We start from the raw sequence: 20,461 nt of genomic DNA, 5'->3' as shown, positions 1-20,461 counted from the left end.
TATTTTCTGAAACATAATTACTTCCAGATTCTCAGCCACTTTCTTGATTGCCATTCTTAAAACCACGAAAACAAAACGAAACAAAACAAAAACCACTTCTTATTTCAGCAACAATTGGGTTAATATTCCAGGCTTGATGACATCACAGTGTAAACAGAACAGCCTACCTTATCTCTTATATGTTCAGGAATACAAAACAAATTTAGTTCCCAGCATCAAAACAATTAGTGGCGTTGTGAACAAGCAGATTCGTCAAAATGAAATAGACCAAAAAGAAAATAGTCCCAGACATATAATATTCCAAAGTTCATAAATCAAATTTATTTATTTTTTTCTCCTCGGAATAGAAATCCCTCTTCCGTTTATATCTTTAGAATGCACTTCCAGGACAGCTTTTTGCAATAAAAACAAAGATAAGCTTTCTCGATTTCTTTCCTCCTTAATTTTGTGAATAACAGAGAAGAGTTAAAACTCACCCAGAAATTCTTTATAGCTGATTCATTGACAAATCTCTTTTTGCTGCAGCAATTTAAGCCAAGTGAAAAAGAAAATAGAAAGAAGGATGCTTGCCTGTTAAAGTCCGTTTTTCTTTGAAGAAAAGATAAATGTGTCGCATTAATCAGTTAGAGCTTGCTGGAAGTCCGTCCGGCATTGTTGGCTGAACCTTCTCTCATAAATTAATGAAATCCAGTCCTCCCAATAAAAACAGGCTTTTGTGGTTAATCTCTACATTTCTCCCTGCCCAGGAGAAAATCTTTACCAGTCAAAAAGAACATTCTGACTGATTTTAGAACTGAAAAAGCTTCTTCTGAGACGAGAGCTCGTCTCAACAAGCAGGCACAAGCGAAGTCATCCTTCCCGGAAGTCACGTTCTGTAAGATCTTTCAATTGAGCATCCCCTTCTCTTAAAAGGAAGTTTCTAGAAACTAAGGCAGAAATTGGAGAATCAATGTCCGGAGTTTTCAGTTGCTCCATAAACTCTGGCTCCAATAAGTATAGTTTCTTAGCATACGTCATTGACTTGTTAGACTGAACTGGTGAGTCCCATTCAGATTTCACTATTTGTCTGAGCAGTGATGGTACCTTAATGACCTTATCGGTAGACTTAGTTTCCGGAAGAACAGATGCTCCTCTGGAGGTAGAAGATGCCTGGTCTGTAACAACATCATTCAAATCTAAAGCCGCCATAGCCTTGCATAGCAGAGGCATATAGTAAGTGCTGTGAAACAACCTATTGGAGTGGGGCTCTTCTGGTTGTGAAGTATCACTCCATTCATCTGATTCGGCTTCGAAATCAAGCACTGAATCATCGTGCATAAACTGTTGCCTAGCAAACCTTGATCTGTCTGGTCTGTCAGCTAATAAGCCCTGTGCTCTACCCTCTGGCCACATCATGTGGATCTGGTGAGCTATTTGCAAATTCAGTGTGGAGCTCAGGTTGCTCAACGTCAGGGAAACCTGCCTGATTCATCTGATCACTGCACTGTCGTATATGGTGTTGCCAGTGACTTTGTCCTGGTGTATGACTGCGCTGTTGTGCCTGTACAGGATTCACTTGAAAAGATTGGCGAAACGCAGCTAGTTCTGCTGATATATCACCCATGAGAGCCTTTCTAATATAATTTAATTCTGCAGCTCCTAAATGAAAAGACTTCACCGGCTGAAGTTCCTGACCTGAACACAAGGTGGCAGGAGAGGGCAGGTGTGTGGAGGTAAATTGATGTTGATTATGATTAGTTCTCTCACGCAAAACTCTGTGCTGCTGATTATGACTGTGCCCATTAGGCACAATATCACTTGCAGGCTCTAATGCCCCAGTGCCCTGCGGAATCTCAGGGTGATGAGTCTTAAAACCGGTAAATTCCTCATCATTGTCGTCAGAATCCGAGCAAAAAAGGACTGAAGGATCTGGAATTCCCTCCTGCTGTGAGGGAAATTCAACATTAACTGTACTCAACTGCTGTGAGTGCTGTCCTAGATACAGCACCCTTCTGCTTTGTAAGGAAGCATTTTTCTTATATTCCGTGGCTCCCTCAGCAGCAACCCGTCCTGATTGCTCAGCTGTATGGCTAACTGTATGTTTTGTTTTAGACATATGCTTGCGTCCTGATTGCTCTGCTACTGCAGTGCTGACAGGCTGTTCTGCACCTTTAACTGCTTCCATACTTTTACATCCTGATTGCAGTGCTACTGCACCAGCTACAGGGAATGCAGTATCGTTAAATGCGTTTAAAGTTTTCCACCCTGACTGCTCTGATACCTCAGCGCTTGCAGGGGAAACAGGTGCAGGTTGATTAACGGCCGTTCTCTGTGCTACCGCAAGAGTGATTGGGCCGCGCGGTGCCTGTGAGGCTGTTTGCTTAAAATGGCGACCGCCTTCGGGAGCGCTGCAGCGGCTCGTCTTTTTAACTGCTGGTGTATGCAAGCGAGCTGTAGGTGCTACCGCACCAAGTGCTGCAACCGTTCGTTTAGAAAGCCGTGAAGAGACACTTTTTTGCTCCTTAGGCATTTCACTGCTAGCAGGAAGGACCAATTTATAAAGGAAATAAAACTACAGTGCCACTCATTAAACAAAGAAAAATCACCCCGGAATTCATTAAGAGAGGGAAATATCAGTAACAGAAAAATCCACAAAGAAAGTTATTACTGAGGGAAACCTCCCCGGAAATTCATTAAATGAGGGAAATATTAACGGAATGTAGAGAGGGAAAATCACAGAGAAATTCATTAGTGAGGAAAATCTACCCGGGAAACCATTAAGTGAGGGAGAAAATCACTAAGGGAATGCATTAATCAGAAAAATCACAGAGAAATTCATTTTGAGGAGAAAACATTGAACTAATTAATCTTAGGACGAACATCCATATACAACACTGAGTTAAGTGAACATTGACTGCTAATAAATAACATAAATAGAGAAGAAGATAAAGATATAACTCGGCCAGACTGAAGAGCAAGGCGAAAATCAGTACTGCTCAAGCGAGGCAGGAAAATGAACTAGCACTCCGTGGGAGGGACCGCATTATCGGTCGTTTTGGAGTGTTAACTCTTTCCTGCCTCAAGCACTAGCAAGGAACACAATACCCACTTGGGGGTGTCCTGGTGCCCACTGGAGAATTTACAATATAAAAAATCTATGTAAATATATTTTAATCTTTGTTTATGAAGTAACATATACTGTATGTTGGTTAAGAAATCAGTTGGAGCACCCAAGAAAATGTAGGCCAGTCACACGTGATGGACAGAAAAAACTCTACCCTACTAGCAGGTTTGTGTAATATAGGCTATATTTACTTTTTTTTTCTTAGCAAACTTTCTCTCTTAGTCATAACAAGAGCAGGAAAATAAACAATTCTAGGACAACTCAAAGCTAGGAGACACCCTCTGAGTTAAATAAAGACAACTTTCTTCAGCCCTTATTTGATAAGTGATAGTTCCAGATTGAAAAAATTAAGTTTCACCTGCATGCTAACTTTTCATTTTACCTTAAAGGCCAGGCACACTTTCCAAGCTATAAGCTTCTCCCTTGCATTAAGGATAACTGGATACCGAACTTCTTTCCCTTCACTGTCCCGCTCTACTTTTCCATCCAGAGCAGGGGATTTACGAGCTTCTGCATGTGCATAGTCTGGTCCTACTGTGTATACCTTTATTTGGGGAAAAAACAAATAGAGCTTTTTCTTCTTTTAGTTACATGACATTCTTATCTCATAGCCAGCTCCAGGTATAGAGTCAGGATGGGGAGATTAGCAACAAACTGAAAAGCATTGGCAGTTCCAACTCTACAGTGTATTTATGTCCCAAATGATAATCTAACCTTGCTGAAAGTTTCATATTACATCTTCTATTGCTACTAATTTATTTAGCATGACTCCTAATGAGACTGGCCATGATCCAAAGAATATGAAAAGATTGTAAGCTATTAGCTTTGCATACCCAAGGGGATTTAGATTTGTTTTTCCTTCAAATGCAGGCTTCCCTACTCCTTGCCCACATCACATGGCAACTAGATGTGGTTGAGTTTCAAAGCAGTGTGTGATATGGTTCTTCAAATAAAAAAAGTAAAACATTTTCCTTGACTCACTGAAAGTAGCTCTTTGAATCCTAGCCTTTGTACAGGATGAACCACCAAAGAATTAAAGGTGACACGATTAATTTGTTGGAACTACACCACTTCTATATTTATCAAACTTTCAAAGGCCTCATTCCAATCTATAATCACAAATTGTAATTCTGCTGTGTTGAAATTTTGTGTCTTAGTTTCAAATAAATGTTGACAAATAAAAAACAAAAACCAGCTGCTGTATGATTAGCAGCTTTAGAAGCCACAAGGAACTAATTCAACTACTCACACAACTTCTCCATGATTGCTGAAGACAACTGTTTCAAGACTGCACAGATCAATCAAAACCATTTCAGTGTTTGAAGTATGGCTTTATGATTTTGGAATGCAGGTTCATTCCTAAACACACTTTATTGGAAGTAATTTCTATTTAACACAATATACTTTATTTTCAAGAAAGTATGTTTAGGATAAAAATGTTAGAATAATTGCTTTTCAAGACAAGTGTATTTCTCTGACTACGTGTTCAGAAAACAGTAAAACAGCCGAATTATATACTTTTTGCATGGTAAAATCACTTGAAAAAGTGATAATCACTTGATAAAGAGATAGACAAAATAAAACATTCTTTACCATACCACGTAGTTTTTTTCCCTTGTAGGAAACAAAACACGACATATAAACTATTTTAACTTCAATAATAGCAATGCTTCAGGCAGAGATGAAATGCTTCACATCTAACGTTGCTGAGTTCCTTAAGCACTTCATTATTCTAAATATAAACCAAAATATGCAGTTGTCATACCTTCACATCAGTGCCATCTGTAGGCATGAACTCCTCGTAAATATACGAACCAGTTTTCCTCACACTGCTTTCAGGGGAATAAACACTGCTTCTGCTGCCAATCTGAAACACAAACCTTTATAACTTCACACAAAGGCAAAGTCTTCTCAGCTCCATAAACTACTTCTTTCCTCACCTTTCCCTAGACGGTTTTATTCAACACTTAAAACAAAAAGCAATATTTTTTATAATAAAACAAAGCAAAAATTAGCTTGGTGTGAAAGTATGGAAATATGTTAGGAAGAAAGCGAGAAAGCCTAGACAGAACCTTTAGTTCCCTATCTGAATGGTTCTATAGTTGCTGGAAAGAAATAGTTAGAAATAGTTATGTAACTCTGTGTTGCCGGAAAGAAATTCAGACTGGATTTCGTCACCACCTTGTGGTCGCAGGCAGGAAAGACAACTTTGAAGGAAGTAGGCAGCTCCCATAATGCACTCCTTCAGTTTGCATCCTCACCAAGCTCAAACAAGTTAAAGGAGAAACAACAGTTATAGATAAAAGGCCTACTTCCTCATTAGTGATATGAAGAAAACCCCTAATGCAAAAATTGTAAATGGTCAGTACAGTTAGGGCAGCCATTACTAGGGTGTAGCCTGATGAGTTTCCAGCAACACAGAATTACCATTCAGGTAGGGAACCAACGGGTCTTTCTCGTGTTGCTGGAAGAAACTATCAGACTGGGATTTTCTAAAGCTTCCCATGTAGGGCGGGAAATAAAGAAGGTTGCCACCTAGTCAAGAAGAGCCTACTGGAGGAACCTCCTGCCAAAGACTGCCTCAGCTGAGGCGTAAGTATTAATTTTATAGTGCCTGGTAAAGGAACTTCCGTGTGCCCACATTGCTGCACTGTAAATTTCCTCCATGGAAGCATTAGTTGAGAGAGCTGCTGAGGTGGCCACAGCTCTTGTAGCATGGGCGGTGATTCTATCAAGGACTGGAAGTTTTACAGCCTCATAGGTGAGAGCTATGAATGCTCTAATCCATTTTGAGACAGTGGAAGGGGTTATTCTCCATCCCAGTGAGGCTGGGCGGAAGAATACAAAGGGTGTGTCAGTTAGCCTAATGTCCTTAATCCTAACAATATAAACCTTCAATGCCCATCTGACATCCAAAGAATGCCAAGCACATTCTAAGGGATGGGGTGGAGCAGGGCAAAAGGTTGGCAGAATTAGCTCTTGCTGTCTGTGAATTTTTGTCAACACTTTAGGTATAAAGGAAGGAACTGTTTGGAGAACGGCACTACCTTTATGAAAAATGCAAAGGTGTTTGGCCACCAAAAGGACATTCAATTCAGAAACTCTGTGGGCAGATCTTATGGCCACGAGAAAAACAACTTTCAAAGACAGCAACCTTAGTGGGATTGTGGATAAGGGTTCAAAAGGGACCTTCTGCAAAGCGTGCCAGACCTTATGCAAATCCCAGGAGGAAATCTATGCACAGTAGGTGGACACTTAAAGGTTGCCCCTCATAGGAAACATTTCAGGAGTAGATAGGCAGCTAGAGGTGCAGACACCGGATCTGAAATAAGTGAAGAAAGGGCTGCAGCTTGTCTCCTTCAGATGTTAGGTCTAAGTCCCTTCTTAAGGCTGTCCTGGAGAAAGGCCAGAATATGAGAATTTTTTGTCTTGAGACAGTTGCTTGGAGGAGCACCATGAGTCAAATGCTTTCCATGTTGAAGAGTAAATAAGAACAGTAGATGGGTGTATGGAAACTAAGATGGTTTCAATGACCTCAGAATTAAGACCAAACATTCTCAGACATCTCTGTTCAATACCCAGGCCATCAGCTGGAGCCAGGCTGGGTCTGGGTGAAGTAGAGGACTCTGGGAGATTATGTCTGGAAAACGTGGAAGATGCCATGGAGGAGACATTGCCAGAACCACAATCTCTGATAGCTAGGAATGTCAAGGCCAGAAAAGGGCTTGTCAAGATCACTCGAGCCCTTTTCTCCCTGATTTTTCATAGGACCCATTGTAGGATAGGTATTGGAGGAAAAGCATTAAGCAGTCTCCTGGGCTAAGTTGAAATGTGAGCGTTCAGACCTTCCACCCTGGGGGAGTGGAATCTTGAGAAGAAGCTCTTGAGCTGATGGTTGTCTCCTGATGCAAAGAGGTTTACCAGGGGCCTCCCGAAGTGATGTTGAAGCTGAAGGAAGATCTTTGGATGAAGCATCCACTCCCCTGGTTTCACTGGTTGCCGACTCAACCAATTGGCCTGAATATTGGATGTCCCACTGATGATGACAGGGATTGAACGTGAACCTCCACCCAATTCAGAAGCAGGGAGGCTTCTGTCTGCAGTTCTGCTGATCTCGTCCCCCCTTTCTAATTGATATTTGCTTTTACAATACGGTTGTCAGTCCTTAAGATGTGGGATAGGCTGAGATGAGGAACCAAGAACTGCAGGGCAAAGCATGCTGCCCTTAACTCTAACCATCAGATATTCTTCATTTGTTCTGTTGGAGACCAACAACCCTGAACCACGTGGCCCAGGCAGTGGGCTCCCCATCCACTGAGGCTGGTATCTGAAGTTATTGGTGTCCAGGATGGTTCCATGAAAGGAAGGTTCAAAACCTACTGAAGGTTCTGATCCTGGGTCCACAAGGTCACGGTCGCCCTCAATGCAGGAGCTGAATGTGCTATCTCAGGGTGATGGTGCATTGAAACGGGAAAAGAAACCACTGAAGAGGTTGTTCATGATGTTTGGCCCACAGTCACTTGAGATGCTGACACTAGTAGACCTAGGACCCTTGCTAAAAACATTAGGTCTGTTTTGGACATAATCAACTTGAGCTGCTGTCTTGATAGGCTGTGACTGTGCCTTGTCTGGTGAAAGAGAAACTGACCCACTGACCATGTTGAGATGAATCAGGCATTGTGTAGGATTCAGGTGACTTTTCTGGAGATTCAAAAGGAAGCCGTGGGACTGGACTTCGGATAAGGTGAATTCAGTATCTTGAAGGGCATGTGACTTTGTGGGTGAGTAAATGAACAGTTTGTCTAAATAGGGGTAGATATGGATGCCCTGGAGGCAAAGATAAGCCACCAGGGTAACAATTACCTTTGTGAATACTCTCGGCCTGGGCTAGAAATTGGAAATGTTGGTGATTTTAAGCAAAACGAAGAAATTTTCAATGACGGGTGGATGGGAATGTGCAAATAGGCTTCCTTGAGGTCTATCTATGATAAGAAGTCATGAGGATGGAGAGCCTCCTTGATTGATGCCAGGGTTTCCATCCTGAACTTCCTGTAAACCCACTAGTTTAGAAATCTGAGGTTCAGCACAGCCCTTCAGGAATTTTGTTCCTTCTTTGGCACCATGAAGAATATAGATGCTGAAGAAAAATTATCCTGGACAGACCAGTTCAGATGGTCACCATGGTCAGTAGGTGTTGAATAGCATTTTGTACAATCTCCTGTTTCCCTGAAGAATTGGACACTGGTAAGGGAAGGAATTGGGGTGGCATCTGGGACTGGAATTCAATTTTGTATACCTGGAGAATCAAGTTGAGGATCCATTGATCTGTTGTCAAGGCCTGCCAGGTGTGGCAGAATTTTTGAAGGCGGCCTCCAACCTGGGTCTGGATAGCGTCATTGTGGATGTTGAGTACGTCCTCCTTTGTTGGAGGACAGTAACTTGGCTCCTTGTTGAAATCTGGAAGAATATTTGGGTTTGTTCCAGTTGCCCCAGCTGGGTCTGGAGTCCTTGTGCCGCCGAAATGATTGACTCAATCAATAAGGGGAGAAACGATGAGAGAAGCATCTGTCATCTCTCCAAGAGGAGACCAGCACCTTCGTCTTGTCTTTGGATTCAACAGGGACATCCTTGAATATGTGTTCTCTAAATAATTTCCCTACAGAATGAGCCATAGACAGGTTGACTCTAGAGGTAATGCCTGCCTCCCAATGTTTCAGCCAAAGGGTCCTTCTGGCCACCACATCTACCACCAGAGACTCAGCAGCAAACTGAGTTGCATCTAGTGCAGCATTCGCCACATATGCTGCCACCCTGGAAATCTTCAGGAGGGACTTGTGAACTCGACTGAAGTCCTCGTTGGGGTTGTCGATCAGGTCATCTAACCAAACAAGGGCTGCATGGGTGAAGACGGAAGCAAAACAGGAAGCTTGAATTGTCAAAGTTGCAGCTTCATGTGGCCTGCACAGGGCAAAGCCCAAACACCTCTCAATGGGATTCCTGAACTAAGAATTTCCATCTTTGGAGAGGAGATTCTTGGCTACCAGAGCAGAGATTGGATAGTCAATGGCTGGAATGCTCAGTAGTTCTGGGTAAATTTGGAATCCCTTTGGAATGCCTTCCCCTTAATTAGACAGGTGCCATCTCTCTTATCTTTTCAGCGCCTATTGAAGACATTCTCTTTCAACAAGCTTTTTAAGTTGAGACCTTATCCCAGTCTGTGTGTTGGAATTGCTTTTTAATATGTTTCAAACCTTTTTTTAAAAAAAATGTTTTAGCGCTTAAAATTTTTTTTTAAAAGATGTTTTGTTTTAATATATTTTAACGACTGAGCTGGAGGTAGCTCAGTGGCACTGGAACTAAGGCCAAGAGTCGCCAAAACCCTGGATAAAAGGGCTGCAAAATAAGACTAATGAAAGAGGCAATGAAAGAATTGTTCCTCTGTCAGGGAGCTTTTGCTCCACTCTCCTTCTTCCAACTCAGGAGTAAGGAATGGGTCTAATGGATGTAACTCACCAGCTAGGATACTGTGCTGATAAGTGGGTGCAGGTCCTCCAGCATTATCAATATGGAGAGCAAATGGATTAGGGGAGATTGCCGTAACAGCCCTTCCCCCAAGGGGGCATCTTGCTTGCAAGAGGGACCCCTTGGATGAGACAAGGCTTGCATAATAGGTCTGTTCCTGGAGGAGGATGGGACAGCCTGGTCAGATACATGAGCAGAGTCATTATGAGCAGGAGCAGTAGTTTGGTGCTCTTATTTTGCTGGCCAGTTCTTCCAATAAAGTATCTTTAATCTGTTTAAGTATATCTGCAGTCAGGGAGAAGCCAGGTTGAGGAGCGACAGATCCCTGGTTTGGGGAGTACACCTGACCCTGCTGGGACAGGCTGACAGACTGCTGGTGGGGTATGACAGGGGACTGAGTAAACCCCACAAAATCCTCAGAAGAGTGATGGGAGAATACACTCCTTAGCATTTCATTATTCCCCAGGTCACCTTGATATTGAAAAACGTCTCCATGTTCTTCCCTATCCTTATTCATGAGGGAGTGCATTGCAGCCTGAGCCCCAGAGGGGTGCCTGGAAGTGCTGGTTTGAAGACAAAACATTCTCTTTGGGCTGTCTGCTCAGCATCTCCCTTAGACTGCGAGTTTAAATGGTAATGTTTTTGCTTAGCTTTGTGGATGACAAGCTCAGCAGAACTGTGTGAAGATACCAGGGAAGGTCCATCAGCAGACATGAGGGCTCTGTAATTATGGGGCAAAAGGGCAGCTGAGCAGCCTGTAGCGAGTACAACACACACACCTAACAAGAGGACATGGTGACAAGAGGATGTGCTAGACTAATGGCTTCTTGTGAGGCCAGTGAGGTTAAAAAACTTAGACCTCTAAAGAAAAACACTAACCTTCTCTCCCCGAAGTGGTAAACAAAGCGGGGGATGGGGTGGAAAGAGGACAGAAGGAAAAAGAGATTTAAAAAATGCACTTTTTTTTTTAAGCAGGAAAAACCAAAGGGCAGACAGCAGGAAAGAAACAAACTAAACAGTCCCAGAGAGCCCTAAGCAGAATAAGAGAAAAGAAAGAAGTGGTGGAAAATACAATATAAAATAATTTAAGCCTGAAGAAAGATGGGAGCTGGAAGAAATGTGATCACTTTGAGAGACACAGGTTGTAGTTGTAGTTTATTACGGTCAAAGACCAGACTAAATACACTCTAGGCCAAATAATCATAAAACAGATAATTATGACAGGACACACATTTTTTGTATAAAAATAATTGCTAAAAACCCAAAACTCAGGTCTGTATTGGCAGTTGAGTTAATTGTGCTCTTCGGAGTGAAATAGCAGCAGCACAAAATCTCACTACCTTAATTGTGACCTGCGAAATTTGGTCAGATAAAAGATATCTAACATGGAAAGCAGCGTCCCTGCCTGGGAGACTTTGCGTGATCAGGGTGATCAAAGTGTGTCAGAGGTCATTATAAAAAGCACAGTCCAATAAAACATGTCCCACAGTCTCTACAGCACCCACTCCACAGGTGCATAATCGCTCGACATACGGGATTTTTTGAAATTTGCCATCTAAAAAGGCCGAGGGTAGTACATTAAACTTGGCCATCGTGAATGCTTTCCGGAGCCTCGGGGTAGGAAGGGAAGCAAGGTAACACACAGGGGTAAAGGGTCCAGGGCAAGGTATAACTCCAAAATTGGGCACTGGTCGAGAATGATGATTTTGGAGTTCAGCGTCGAGGATTCGTTGAGAGATTGCCTCCAGCGCCTTGGTATGGCCTAACAAAAGCACAGCAGTAACCAAAAATCCTAGACTGGAAAGTTTCATAGTTAAAGTTTTCTTCCACCTCGACTGGAAGATGTCTAGCAGGACAAGAGGGGCCAGACCCACAGGTAGAAACAGGAGTTTTAACCAGTTCTTAAACTTAAGTGTCCATATACCGGCCTCTATTGAGGGAAGCCCAGTTTCCAGGCGAAGGTAGGCATTAGGGACGCAGGATGGAATGCCCAAAATTGTCCTCAGGAATTTGGTTTGGATCACTTCGTATGGTGTGTATTTATCGTATGCACTAATCTGGGAGCCATATGTCATTTGTGAGATAACTTTGGCAACAAAGACTTGTATGACAGAGGGAACATGTTGCCCACCTTTGGTGGAAAAAAAAGGACAGGAGAGCTTTAATGTTCCTCTGTGCATTAGTAATGACAGTTTTAGTTTGTAGTTGCCATGATCCCGTAGAATGGAAAGTTACTCCCAGGTACCTAAAAGATGGTACTTGTTCAATTTGGCGGCCATTTAAGAGCCAGCGGTGCTTCAGCTTCTTTTTGGTAAACACCACTACCTTCGACTTGGCCTGGTTAATTTCCAGGAGATTTTTTTTGCAATAGTTCCCAAGCGCCCTCAGCAGGCACCACAGGCCAACACTTGTTAGAGATAGAAGTACTGCGTTGTCAGCATACAGGAGAACTGACAGGGGTTTATTCGCCAGAGTGGGGTGATGGGAGGAGACCGACATCAAGCTGCTGACCAGGGAGTTGATGTAAAAATTGAACGGGGGAGCAGGATACAGCCCTGTTTAACTCCCTTAAAAGTGGGAATCAGTCTAGTCAGGCTACCGGAGTTGTTACATCTTATGCGTAAGTAAGCATTTTCATGTAGCCGCAGAATAAGTAATAGTAGACGCCTGTTGATGTTTGTGGCCTCAAATTTTTCCCACAGCCTCTCTCTGGGAATAAGATCGAAAGCTGATTTAAAATCTATCAAGGTGGCATAAAGGGCTCCACCTGATTTAGTTGAGTATTTTTCCACCAAGTGTTGGAGCACCAGACCATGATCAATAGTGGAACGCTCCGCCCTAAACCCAGCTTGTTCCTCTGCCAAGATGTTTTCATGGTCCAGCCAGCTTTGTAGTTTTTCCAATAGGTGGCTGGCGTATAATTTACTGACGATGTTTAACAAACTAATAGGTCTGTAGTTCGCAGGATCTAAACGGGAACCTTTTTTGTAAATTGGGATAATTGCTGAGCCCCAGTCATCAGGAGTATCAGCAGTGCGATCGATATACGTAAATAGTGCTGCTAGAACTGGTGCCCACCATTCAGTGTTTGATTTAAAAGTTTCTGGGGGGATATTATCGGGCCCAGGAGCCTTAGCCGGCTTCAGCTTTGCAATTAATGTAGTAACTTCCTTAGATGTAACCGGAGGCCATTCAGGAAGATCTTTTATAGAATTTTAGCATAAATGTTATAAAAATGCAGTTCCCAGGAATATACGGGAATGTAACAGTCCAGATTGGTGGAGGTTTTGGGCCAGCCCCTAGCCACCAACCTCCAAAAGGTGGCTGAGTCCTTATATCTAGAGGCTTGTATCAGAGACTGCCAAAGCTGTTTCTGGGCCAGATTTTTTCCCGTCTTAATTAAAAGTTTATATCTTCTCTTTAGATCTAAGCATTCATTGGGTAATACTGGTAAATTCATGTCTCTGTACAATCTGTATTTCTTAGCAATTTTTTCATGTCCATACATTCCCTGTCAAACCATGGTTTGGAATTGCACGAGAGCGGATGCAGCCTTGTCAAGGGCATAACATATAGACAATTTTGGAGGTCTAACCAGCAGGGCTTGATACACGATGAGCAGGGATTCTGTAGTTACTGCAGTCGTCAAGAATTCACGATGGCGGAGGCATCGAGGAGAGTATAAAGTTCTCTTTAGATTGGTCTCTAGTTTGGTGGACCATTTAACGCGGGCAGCTCTTTTTTCATATTCCTCTTCTGAAACCGGCACACAATCAGCGTGAATGATTTGATCACCACAAAGAAGGGATAAAGAAAGGGGTAGGTGATCACTTTCGGTGCGGTTACCTACTGTGCAAGAGGGTATGGCACTAAGCAGCTCGGGGGAGACAATAAAAAAGTCTATGGAAGATGCCCCAGAGCCTGAAAAATAAGTAAATTCGCCGTAACGGTCGCCTTCCACTGATCCATTTAGCAGAACAAGATTCAGTCTATGCAGCATTTGGAGTAGACAAAAGCCGGCATAATTGTATCCCAAGTCTTTTGATCGGCGATCTGGTAAATTTAGGGCCTCATCCGGAGCAGGTGGAATTTCATGAAAATGGGCATATAGCGCTATATCGTTTGGGCCTAGTCTGGCATTTCTGTTTTTGTATGGTATTTTTTTATATCTACCGTATATTCTGGCGTATAAGATGACTTTTTAACCCAGGAAAATCTTTTCAAAAGTCGGGGGTCGTCTTATATGCCGGGTGCTGAAAAAGAGCGGGAAAATTAAGTAAAAAAAAAGCTGCAGCGGGAGTGGAAGCAGTCGCAGCCACCGTCCAGAGAGACCGTCACGGCGAGGAAGGCAACGCAGCGAGGCTCAAGAAGTTACTGCCGTGAGGAGGGAAGCCTCGGCAGAGCCTGAGATGAAATTGACTCGAAACTGCATTACTGCCTTGAGGAGGGAAGCCTCCGCAGAGCCTGAGACGAATTGACTCGAAACGGCCAGATACAGGAGGGAGAAGCCACAAAAGGCTCCTGGGGAGAACTTGGGCAAACTCTATATTTTAACTGGAAAAGTTGGGGGTCTTATACGCCCAGTCGTCTTATACGCCGGAATATACGGTACCCTCTAAAACCGCAGATGGCAAGCAATTTAGTCTTGCCAGAGTAAACGCCTTATGGAGTTTGGGTAGAGATAAATTAGATAAGTATGGCATAGCAAATTGCAGTTTAATATTATAAATATGTTTTTTCACCAGAATCAGACGTTGTTGAAGATCAACGTCTTTTACTCGTTGGGTGATATGCTCTTTGGCTTTGACTAAGCCCATTGATAAAATTACAGGAATTGAGAACCCTAATTTTGAGATTTTGTTGATAATCATCATCTCCTAGATTGAGTGGAAATTATCCTGTAAGATATGGGGCGCCAAGCCTACAGGATTAAATAGTAACTTAAGCCAGGTGTTAATTCTGAGGCACCAAATCCGGGCTTCTAGAGAAGATAGACCAGTTTCCATTCTTAGGATAAAACTAGGAACACATGTGGGGACAGCAAGTATGGACCTAAGGAAGGTATTTGCACTGATTCTAATTGGGCAAATTTCTCATATGTTGTTACTTCGGAGCCATATAATAGTTGGGGGATTATTTTAGCTTTAAAAATTTTAATGGGTGCACTAGGAAGTTGCCCCCCTTTATTATAACAGAAGGATTTAAAGTTGACAATGAGGACAATGAGGACATTGAACTTGTGAAGGATTATCAATACCTTGGCACAGTCATTAACCAAAATGGAAACAATAGTCAAGAAATCAGAAGAAGGCTGGGACTGGGGAGGGCAGCTATAAGAAAACTAGAAAACGTCCTCAAATGCAAAGATGTATCGCTGAACACCAAAGTCAGGATCATTCAGACCACGGTATTTCTGATCTCTATGTATGGATGTGAAAGTTGGACAGTGAAAAAAGTGGATAAGAGAAAAATAAATTCATTTGAAATGTGGTGTTGGAGGAGAGTTTTGCGGATATCATGGACTGCGAAAAAGACCAATAATTGGGTGTTAGAACAAATTAAACGACAACTACCACTAGAAGCTAAAATGATGAAACTGAGGTTATCATCCTTTGGACAAATCATGAGAAGACATGATTCATTAGAAAAGACAATAATGGTGGGGAAAATAGAAGGGAGTAGAAAAAGAGGAAGGTCAAACAAGAGATGGATTGTTTCCATAAAGGAAGCCACAGACCTGAACTTACAAGATCTGAACAGGGTGGTTCATGACAGATGCTCTTGGAGGTCGCTGATTCATAGGGTCGCCATAAGTCATAATCAACTTGAAAGAACATAACAAGAAAGTAGGCAGCTCCCCTAATGCACTCCTTTAGTTCACTTTCCTGTGTCTCTCGAGAAGAAGATGGCCGACAGCCAGGAACACCCCGCGCAGGTAGCTCCGCAGGCTATTTCTCATTTGTGACTCCTAAATGCCAGCTCTTAACACCTCATATTTGGCACTTCACCTCCTCTTATCCTCTGCAACTGCGTTTCTAATTATCTGTCTAACTGCCTGACTTAGACGACCTTGGCTCTGGGAAGATTCTTCTCCTGCTCTGCGTTTATCACTCTCCTCCTCGTTCAAGACAGCCACAGACCCCCACCAGCAGCAAGTAAGCAGATATTTCAGTGAACAACCTACTTACCTCATTCCCTGTGCTGCTGAAGCTTTGAGCTATGAGGAACAGATAAGCAGTAGCTAACGAAAAATAGGGTGAGATTTGTTTTACTGCCACTGTTTATTGTTTTACTGCCGCTGTTACACACTGCTTCAGACAGTGAGTAGTTGTCTCTTTAGCGCATTCCCTTTGTTAAGGTGATACCACCACATTATGGTTCTTATTATAAGTGGTTATAGAAATCTGGGAATAACTCCTCTAGATGAGATGCCTCTGCATTTCAAGGGATTAAAGCAAATGAAGATGACCCATTTTTTCTTTCCTAATGAGAGAACTGACAGAACTGAGGGTCCAGAGGGAACAGAGGAGGCAATGAGTTCTAAGGGGAATTTTCTCAAAAAAGACATGAACACAGATGCCAAAATACTACCCAGCTAATTGCCCCCATGGACTGGTCGCTTGATAACAATGGAGCCCTCCAAATGGTTACCGGGGATCCCTCCCTTGCCAATTTAGCTTGGGAGTTAGCGTGGGCGGAAAATGTGGAAAATAAGGAACCACACGATGTACCAAAGTTATCAGTGTCACTGGATAATAATCAACTACACGAGACATCAAACTGGAGGCTGCACCAAATTATGCAGCCGACCTGCATCGACTCAAAAACCAGTGCCCTCCCAAGTGGGCTTTCTCACCCAATAACAAAGCCATGCCTAGAAGATAAAGAGGACAGCTTTACAATAGAGTGCTGTCTCCTTATGATAGCCAGGGACACAGTCTGTATTAAAAACTTTTTGACCGAAACCAGTAATCTTCTAACAATATTGGTGGAGGCTTACAGAAAATTTTATCTACATTCTGACAGTAAGAACATGAGTTCCGGCACTGTACAAGTTCTGCTCAACCAATGACACCCGTCAAGCTAAAACATAGTGGCACTTGTGCATTTAAGAGACGTCCCAGTAAACGAAGGAACCTTACTGCTAAGAAGTCTAAGAACATTAAACATATAAAGCCTCCTCGTTATAGTAAGATGAACTTTACTAGGCTTTTCAAACTACTGGACTCTGTTGCTAAGTCAAAGGGAACCCAGAGAACTAAAGCTGCTAAGCACGAGGAAAGCACCAAGAATGATACTGCTAACTCTTAATCAGGCTGGCAAAACAGCTATTCCCGCTCCCCACTGTTTCCTCCAAATGACAGTTCACACAAACTACAGTCTCTTAAACAGTGTGACTTATTGATGTTTGCATCTAAGGAACTAATACACCCTCAGAATATCCCCCCACAGCCGAGTTGGTGTCTAGTGCTTAATCACCAAAAGTTAGTTCTAACTACCCGAAACCTCTAGGCTGTTGCACACAGCTGAAACGCAAAGGCCATCTTCTGAAGATCCTGGACGGAATAATCCCTGGTCTTATCACACTGGAGGACATATCTCAGCTAGAATATGCGTATGTTATGTTTTTACTGGTCTACGACTAATAAATCTTTACTACTACTACTACTAACTTTAAAGTTACATAAATCTTCTGTTGTCATTACTTTAGTCTTCTTGATGTTTAGCTATAGTCCTGCTTTTGTGCTTTCCTCTTTAACTTTCATCAGCATTCATTTCAAATCATTACTGATTTGGTATCATCTGATTTGGTAGTATGGTATCATCTGCATATCTTAAATTATTTATATTTCCTCCTCCAGTTTCACACCTCCTTCATCTTGGTCCAATCCCACTTTCCGTATATGTTCTGCATATAGATTAAACAAATAGGGTGATAAAATACACCCATGTCTCACACCAATTAGTTTCTCCATATTCTGTCCTTACAGTAGAGTATAGGTTTCTCATCAGGACAATCAGATGCTGTGGCACCTCCATTTCTTTTAAAGCATTCCATAGTTTTTCATGATCTACACAGTCAAAGGCTTTGCTGTAATCTATAAAGCACAGGGTGATTTCCTTCTGAAATTCCTTACTCCGTTCCATTATCCAACGTATGTTTGCGATATGATTTGTGGTTCCTCTTCCCTTTCTAAATCCAGCTTGGACATCTGGCATCTCTCACACCATATATGGTAAGAGCCTTTATTGTAGAATCTTGAGCATTACTTTACTTGCATGGGATATTAAGGCAATAGTTTGGTAATTACTTCATTCCCTTAGATCCCCTTTCTTTGGAATTGGGATATATATTGAATGCTTCCAATCTGTTTGCCATTGTTTAGTTTTCCATATTTCTTGACAAATGTTTGTCAAAATTTGGACAAATTCAGTCTCAGTAGCTTGTAGCAACTCTATTGGTATGCCATCTTTTCCTGGTGATTTGTTTCTTCCAAGTATTTTAAGAGTAGCTTTTACCTCACATTCTAAAATTTCTGGTTCTTCATCATATGGTTCCTCCATGAGTGGATCTGTCATCCTGTCATCTCTTTTATAGAGTTCTTCAGTGTATTGCTTCCATGTTCCTTTTATTTCATCTCCGTCAGTCAGTGTGTTCCCCTGTTGATTATTCTCTAGTCGTGATTTAAATTTCCCTTTCATTTCTCTAATATTTTGGAATAGGGCTCTTGTTCTTCCCTTTTTGTTGTCCTCTTCTATTTCTGTACAATAACTACTGTAATAGTTCTTTGTCCCTACGTACTAGTCACTGTATTGTTCTATTTAGGGTACTGACCATGTTTCTATCGCCTTTTTCTTTTTCTTTCCTTCTCTCGTTAATCATTTTAAGAGTTTCTTCAGTCATCCACTGAGGTCTTTCTCTCCTTTTAACTAGAGGTATTGTCTTTTTGCATTCTTCCCTGACAATGTCTCTTGCTTCACTCCATAGTTCTTCTGGTTCTCTGTCAACTAAGTTTAAAGCCTCAAATCTGTTCCTTATTTGATCTTTATTTCTTCTGGGATGTTATTTAAATTGTATTTTGGCATTATGATTGCTTTGTTGTTCTTCTTTAGCTTTACTCTGATTTTCGATATTACCAGTTCATGATCTGTACCGCAGCCTGCTCCTGGTCTTGTTTTTGCCAAAAGTATGGAACTTCTCCATCTTCTGTTACCAATTATATAATCAATTTGATTCCTATATTGACCATTTGGTGATGTCCACATATACAGTCGTCTTACTACAGCTGAATGTCAAGAAGACTAAAGTAATGTCAACAGAAGATTTATGTAACTTTAAAGTTGACAACGAGGACATTGAACTTGTCAAGGATTATCAATACCTCAGCACAGTCATTAACCAAAATGGAGACAACAGTCAAGAAATCAGAAGAAGGCTAGGACTGGGGAGGGCAGCTATGAGAGAACTAGAATATGTTCTCAAATGCATAGATGTGTCACTGAACACTAAAGTCAGAATCATTCAGACCATGGTATTCCCTATCTCCATGTATGGATGTGGAAGTTGGACAGTGAAAAACGTGGATAAGAGAAAAATCAACTCATTTGAAATGTGGTGCTGGAGGAGCGCTTTGAGCATAACATGGACTGCAAAAAAGACAAATAGTTGGGTGTTACAACAAATTAAACCAGAACTGCTCCACGAGCTAGAGGGAGCCCCAGCTGACGAAGCGTCAAGGCCCCAGCTGACAAAGCGTCAAGGCGAGTTAAGCAGCAGAGTGAAAAGTGGGTAAGTAGCTCCCATTTATTCCATTATTTAATCAAATTAAAACAGCTCAGAGCAATAAGTAATAAGGGCAGCCTAAGGTCACCCTGAGCTAGGAGCCAAATCCTGAAAGAACCTCTATCTTAGGAGACAGATCCTAGGAGACGGAAGCCTATAGAAAGCTAGTTTTCAACACCACCCTAGCAGGAAAGCTTCAGGGGACACTGTAAACAAGGCTAAATTCCAGTCGGAGAGAAGGGGAAAAAGGAAACTCCACCGATACATACAGGGAGAGAGTCAGCTCAGTCCTTGCTAAAAAGGGCAGCTTTAGCCTTCCTGAAACACAACCACAAGCTCTGTTTCCCTAGGTTAAAGAAAGGTCAGGCTGTTCTAGGTGGGAAAACAACAAACAAAAAAGACTTGCCTGGAAGTCGCAGCCCCTTGCTTAGATTAAAAGCAGCCAAAGCTTAAACCCCGCCCCTCGCTCAGGAAGGAAGCCTGCCTTCCTGCCTTCAAAGGAAGGAAGCCTGAGATAATCCTAAAGAGTTAAGCCCCAGCTCATAGTTGAGCCATCAGCCTCAAGTAACACATCATTGGCTGGCAGCAGTAGCTGGGAGGAACCAGCCACACATATAAAGTCAGAGCACCCTAGCGAGGGAGCCTGCTCCACGAGCTAGAGGAACCCCCAGCTGACGAAGCGTCAAGGCCCCAGCTGACGAAGCGTCAAGGCCCCAGCTGACGAAGCGTCAAGGCCCCAGCTGACAAAGCGTCAAGGCCCCAGCTAACAAAGCGTCAAGGCCCCAGCTGACAAAGCGTCAAGGCCCCAGCTGACAAAGCGTCAAGGCCCCAGCTGACAAAGCCAGACAGGCCCAGCTTTGCAGTCTCAATGCATGGATGAGACGATGGTGTCGGGTGGAAGGGTTTGGATTTGTTAGGCACTGGGGAACATTTTGGGACAAGCCAGACCTGTACAAAAGGGACGGGCTCCACTTGAACCAGAATGGAACCAGACTGCTGGCACTTAAAATTAAAAAGGTAGCAGAGCAGCTTTTAAACTGACTGAGGGGGAA

General features: G+C 42.5%; 1 protein-coding gene across 1 annotated transcript in view; it reads right to left on the bottom strand.

The window, feature by feature from the left end:
- PPIP5K2 (diphosphoinositol pentakisphosphate kinase 2) overlaps positions 1-20,461 on the bottom strand; it is a 170,487-nt gene that overhangs the window by 121,179 nt on the left and 28,847 nt on the right. The window contains exons 8-9 of the mRNA XM_061623458.1: positions 4,869-4,970; positions 3,486-3,647 (exon numbers count right to left, since the gene is read on the bottom strand). Coding sequence (XP_061479442.1) covers positions 3,486-3,647; positions 4,869-4,970 — 264 coding nt within the window. The remainder of the gene's footprint in view (positions 1-3,485; positions 3,648-4,868; positions 4,971-20,461) is intronic.

Source organism: Rhineura floridana, chromosome 1 (assembly GCF_030035675.1).
Source record: "Rhineura floridana isolate rRhiFlo1 chromosome 1, rRhiFlo1.hap2, whole genome shotgun sequence".
Lineage (NCBI taxonomy): Eukaryota > Metazoa > Chordata > Lepidosauria > Squamata > Rhineuridae > Rhineura > Rhineura floridana.
The sequence above is the reverse complement of the archived record's forward strand: the minus strand, read 5'-3'. Positions and strand labels throughout refer to the sequence as shown.